At 41.0% G+C, this 6,000-nt stretch overlaps 1 protein-coding gene across 1 annotated transcript in view; it reads left to right on the top strand.

Moving 5' to 3' along the window:
* Positions 1-6,000, top strand: part of LOC132894247 (uncharacterized) — a 42,478-nt gene continuing 36,478 nt past the window's right edge. Inside the window, exon 1 of the mRNA XM_060933829.1 lies at positions 1-408. Coding sequence (XP_060789812.1) covers positions 329-408 — 80 coding nt within the window. The 5' untranslated portion in view covers positions 1-328. The remainder of the gene's footprint in view (positions 409-6,000) is intronic.

Genomic DNA, 6,000 nt, shown 5'->3' with positions numbered 1-6,000 from the left:
CGCTATAAAGATATGTAAGGAATGTGGGTAAAGGTGAGAAAATAAGAGGAGGGGAAGTCAGGAGATACTTTTCTTGGGGCAAATTTGATCAGATACGACGGTTTAACACATAAGCCAAATACATGCGATGGGAGTGGTAAGATGGCGGCCAGACGGCTTCACTCTGACGAGCCTGCTCGCTCCACGTGACGGAGCGTTGGCTGTTCTGACGCGAGAAATACGGTCGCCATCTTGGAGTGGTGAGATAAGCGCGAGATACTCATATATATCAAGGTAACGTCTATTACTGCACCATACTACACGACTGAAGAAGAAGACAAGAGACAAGATGCCAGGCTGGTGCTCAGCATACTCCTGCTCAAACGAGCGAACCATTTCAAACAGAAGCAGGGGGATTACTTTTCACAAGTAAGATTTAACATTACCGTACTATTTGTTGTTTTTTTTTAAAAATAGTATATTACCAGAGCTGAGAAGGAGCTAAGAGACTTAAATCGTCATCAGGTAGCACTAGTCTAATACATAAGAGTATGACAATAATAGATATGAATGAAATTAAATATGATAAAGTCGAAATAAATGATGATTGTGAACGCCAACGGGTATAAATGTACAGTCTAGATTGTGTTAGGGGTAGGGCTGTTAACCTGCGTTAAAGGACATGACCACTATTTGCAATTGCTAAATGAAAACCTAAATGACCCCTGTAAATTTTGGAAGTTGGTTAAGTCCACCGAGGGGACTGTGGAAATACCTACACTGCCTGAGGTATTAAAGACCCACTGACAGTCATTTCGTATTAATTTTTAAACAAACAATATATGACTCCAAAGATAAATTCTGGTTTTAATTCTTGGTTTAACTGTCCGTTTTAAACATCAGAAGTAATTTTAAATTTCGCGCAGGGAGATTGACCTGGATATGAACTGGGTTCATTCAGAGATGCCGGAAGTGACGTCACATCAGTGTGTCGTTTTTGTTTACAAGTCACTGTTGGTTCAGTTCTCACAAGTCTTGTGATATTGAGCTGTGGTTTTGTTGTGATTTCCTTGCGTGAAAAAGTTAAATGGCGTCTAACCGAAAAGGGATTATATGTGTGGCTTACGGGTGTTCTAACACCACGTCGGAAGGAGTGAAACTCCATTCCTTTCCTTGGAAAAAACACCCTGAAATAGCAAAAGAGTGGGAAAGAAACGTTTCCAAAACACGTGCGAACTGGAAGTCAACAAAATGGTCACGTCTCTGTTCAGCACATTTCGAGGAGCACTGTTTCACTTTGTCGTCCAGAACTCGAAGAACGTTTGATCCAACTTATCCACTGGTGTTGGAGGAGTCAGCTGTGCCGACGTTGTTTGACAGGCCCGGGCCGAATCAATCTGTCAAAAGAGAAACAGATGACAGCAGACCCCCCGAAGGGGCGGTCAAAAAGAGAAAGTCCGGTGGTGCCTTTGCGAAAAGAGAACGAGCCAGGGTACGTGGCTATGTGTTGTTATTCAACACATGTATGTTGTTTAAAATTTGTTGTAACGTCACAAATGCGTCTTATACCATTGCATATTACTTATCAATAGGCCAAAGCAGCTAATACCAGTAATGTACAACAACTGAAAGGCCAATACCTTGTTTCATATATTTAGTTAGGATAATATACATGATATATGTGTGGAGTGATAGATATAAGATGTCATCCGGCATGTTTTTTCCTATACCATAAAAGAAAAAAAAATTACAACAAATTCCTTTCATCACCCCCTCCTCCGTGTCTTATTATAGAAATCGAAATACTGACAGACTATAATATAATGCAACTTTCTTCAAATTAGACGCTCCAAGAAATAGAAGACTCAGAACCCAACGTGGCGGCACGGTGGTGTAGTGGTTAGCGCTGTCGCCTCACAGCAAGAAGGTCCTGGGTTCGAGCCCCGGGGCCGGCGAGGGCCTTTCTGTGCGGAGTTTGCATGTTCTCCCCGTGTCCGCGTGGGTTTCCTCCGGGTGCTCCGGTTTCCCCCACAGTCCAAAGACATGCAGGTTAGGTTAACTGGTGACTCTAAATTGACCGTAGGTGTGAATGTGAATGGTTGTCTGTGTCTATGTGTCAGCCCTGTGATGACCTGGCGACTTGTCCAGGGTGTACCCCGCCTTTCACCCGTAGTCAGCTGGGATAGGCTCCAGCTTGCCTGCGACCCTGTAGAAGGATAAAGCGGCTAGAGATAATGAGATGAGATGAGAACCCAATGTACATGTGCCAGATCATGCAGAGGAGGTTATACCAAATATTGAATCTGAGGTTTGTCACAGACCATGCAGACATTGTTTTCAACTTCTACATGCCATGAACTTGTTCAAATGTTCTTTTGTCTCTTTGTTATTCTTATTTTTGTATTGATGCCGACTGTGTTGGTTCAAACTGATACGGTAAAACGCAGAGTTTTGGATATTCTTCATAACACTCTTCTTCATGCTCTGAATCAGAAATATCCGCATATTCGCCACTGAAACTTGACGAAGAACAAGAGAAGTGATCGTCTTCGACATGAGCCATGTTTTGTTTTCATGCAATCCAGAACGACATACACTGATGTGACGTCACTCGCCCTAGCGGCAAAAACGGGCAAATGGCTCATGGCGCTTGTAGAAGCCGGGGCAAAAAACACAAAATCGGCTCTGAAATTCTTGATTTTCTACAAAGACGACCCTTTATTCAAGTTGAGTTTTGGATATTTTACTTCACAATACAGCAATAAAACAATAAATATACATATTACGTGGTGTAAAAAGTTGTGTCAGTGGGTCTTTAAAGGACATGACCACTATTTGCAATTGCTAAATGAAAACCTAAATGACCCCTGTAAATTTTGGAAGTTGGCTAAGTCCACAGAGGGGACTGTGGAAATACCTACACTGCCTGAGGTATTAAAAACAGCTCAAGGGGAGATGAAAGGCAAAGATAGTATTATCAATGCATTTAATGACCATTTTAATATGGCAGCGGCAAAAGTTACATCTCACCTTCCAGTGTTAGAAAACCTCACTTTGCCTCAAGGAGTGATTTCTTCCAGTCGTTTTAACTTTTCTGCTATTACACCCTTTCAAGTGTATCAAGCCTTGTCTAAACTAGACACTAGAAAATCTACAGGTGCAGATAAAATTGAGCCCATTTTTTTGAAGGCAGCAGCAAGTGTGATTGCCAGTCCTATTGCTTCTATATTCAATCTTAGCCTCACCAGTGGGGAAATCCCTAGGTCTTGGAAGTCAGCCATGGTTCTCCCACTGCTGAAAGGTGGTGATCCCTCAATACCTGACAACTATCGCCCCATTTCTAGATTGTCAGTAACTGCTAAAATATTTGAGTCTCTAGTAAATGAGCAGGTTAAACATTATTTGTCTGAGAATAGAATTTTAATATCCACACAATCAGGATTCAGACAATATCATAGCACTATCACTGCCACTACGTTAGTCACTAATGACATAATTTCTGCCCTGGATAATAAGAAGTCCTGTGCTGCTCTTTTTGTTGACCTTTCTAAGGCTTTTGATTGTGTGAATCATGATGATCTTTTGCAACGTCTTCAGCATATTGGTTTCAGTGATACAACACTGAAGTGGTTTTTAAACTATTTATCTGGGAGAACTCAATGTGTAGCTTTTGACAGTAGTAGCTCTGCTTCAGTAGAGGTCAAAATGGGTGTGCCCCAAGGTTCAATTTTGGGGCCTATCTTATTCACTATTTATATTAATAACCTGTATGTTGGCCTTGACTCAGGGAAGGTACACCTGTATGCCGACAATACTGTTTTATACACATCTGCCCCCTCTGTAAGGACAGTGGTTGAGGATCTTCAATCTGCCTTCAGTGTTTTGCAGGCTTCTTTGCTTAGTCTCAGACTGGTTTTAAATGCTAAAAAAACAAAATATATGGTTTTCACTCGTTCCCGCTCATCATCAAATGTTGAAGTGACCACTGCTGATGGCACCCTGTTAGAAAGGGTTAAAACCTACAAGTATTTAGGAATTTGGCTTGATGAAAAATTGAACTATGAAGCACATATTGACCATCTTCTTAAAAAACTTAGACCAAAGCTGGGTTTTTATTTCCGTTTTAAAAAGTGTTTTCCTTTTCCTGCCAGGTTAAGATTGGTCCAGAGTACTTTTTTACCTATCTTAGACTATGGTGACATATTATACATGCATGCTCCCGCCTCTTTTTTTAAAAAAAGTTGGATGTAGTTTACCATGCAGCCTTACCTTTTATTACAAACTCAAAAATGAGAACACACCACTGTACACTGTATGAAATGGTTAAATGGACTTCACTATCACTCAGGAGAAAAAGCCATTCCCTGATTTTTATTGCCAAGGCATTGGTTGGTAAACTCCCACCATACATTAACTGTCTGTCACGCCAAACCAGTTCTTATAGCACTAGGTCAGGAAATAAAATAATCTTAAATATTCCAGTTGTACGCACTGAACTAGGCAAAACTTCCTTTAGCTCATATACCCCACATGCTTGGAATAACCTTCAAAATACCTGAAACTTGGACTCTGTGCCTTCTATAGAGGTTTTTAAGAATCTTTTAAAAACAATTTTAATTGAAGAATGTCATTGTTTTTAAATTCACCTTCATTATGTCTGCTGTATCATCTTTGTTCAGTGTTGGGGTGCACTGTATTCCTGTCTATTGTCTATTGTGTGCTTGGTTGTCTGCCTTGTTTGTTAGCTCCTGTTGATTGTCTGTCTGCTTGCACTTCTGTTTGTGTCTATGTGCATTCTCTGTTTGTCTGTAAGCCTTGTGCATGTGTCTCTTCTGTTTGTTTGTTTTTATGCTGTCTTGGCCAGGACTCCCTGGAAGAAGAGGTCTTTGTACCTCAATGGGACCTTCCTGGTTAAATAAAGGTCAAATTAAAAAAATGGGACATGGATTTTTTTTCTGGGTATAATTATGTACAAAGGACATAAGAAATGCCATCTAAATCACTGCAGGGTGTCAAAAATGTGAAAATCATCACATTATTCAACTTTTTTATACATCAGCGTAAAACAATGATTCGTTAATTAGCTAAGCGGTCACGTGACCCGTGATGTCACAAAAACTTTTCAAGGAGCCAGCGCTTGGGAATCTAATGTAAACAGGTTACCGAAATGGACACCATCGACAGTGACATTCCCGATGTTTCACAGAGATGTGAAGTTAGACCCTATCAATTCGAACCGATAACTGGAAATTCACATGAACATGGATCTTGTCTTTACTCTGACGGGTCAGATGATTCTGAGGGTGAGAGTTCATTCAATCCCCATGAAACTGAAAGCGGTCGGCTCGATAACACATCCTGGTAAGTTAAAAACAATTCTGCTCAAAGGCTAATGATCTGTTGAAAGAAGTATTATTTTTGTATCATACATTGAAAGTTCATCATAGATCTAGCTAAAGTCCGTTGCAAGCTAGTTTTTTTTTTTTGCTGATATTTTTCGAGATTGATTGAGATACAATGCTTCCAGAGTCCGAGATGAAAACATTCAAAATGGCGAAACGAGTCAGAATTATGATAATCAATAATTGTTACACCCAAAATTATAATACTAATCCTTACCGCATGAGGCCCATGGTAAAACCACACTTCCAGGAGGGGCTGCCGTCTGCCTCCCAAGCCGGCCGAGAGCGCTCCTCGTCGGGCACGGCCAGGCGGGCGAATGCCCTGGTCCGTCCGCCCTGTCTAAAAAATAATGGTACAACTCCGAGTGAAGGTATCAATGCGCTGCCGAAGCGCGCAGAAGGTGTTAGTACGCCTGTCATTATAGTGCCGACTTTCCATAGCATAGAAAATCGCCACGTTTCAATTTGTGTAACTGAACTTGTTTCATGTCACTGGTCATATAAACCTATGTAAACAGGAAAAATGTGGAAGAGTTTGGTCGCATCTAACTACAGCCCCAAAAAATACCATTGGCCATGCTGAGCCTAGCTACATTGCTAACAGGAGTAACAGCGCGTC

Source organism: Neoarius graeffei, chromosome 11, assembly GCF_027579695.1.
Source record: "Neoarius graeffei isolate fNeoGra1 chromosome 11, fNeoGra1.pri, whole genome shotgun sequence".
NCBI classification, from domain to species: domain Eukaryota; kingdom Metazoa; phylum Chordata; class Actinopteri; order Siluriformes; family Ariidae; genus Neoarius; species Neoarius graeffei.
Note: the sequence above shows the minus strand (reverse complement) of the source record. Positions and strands in the feature narration are given on the sequence as shown.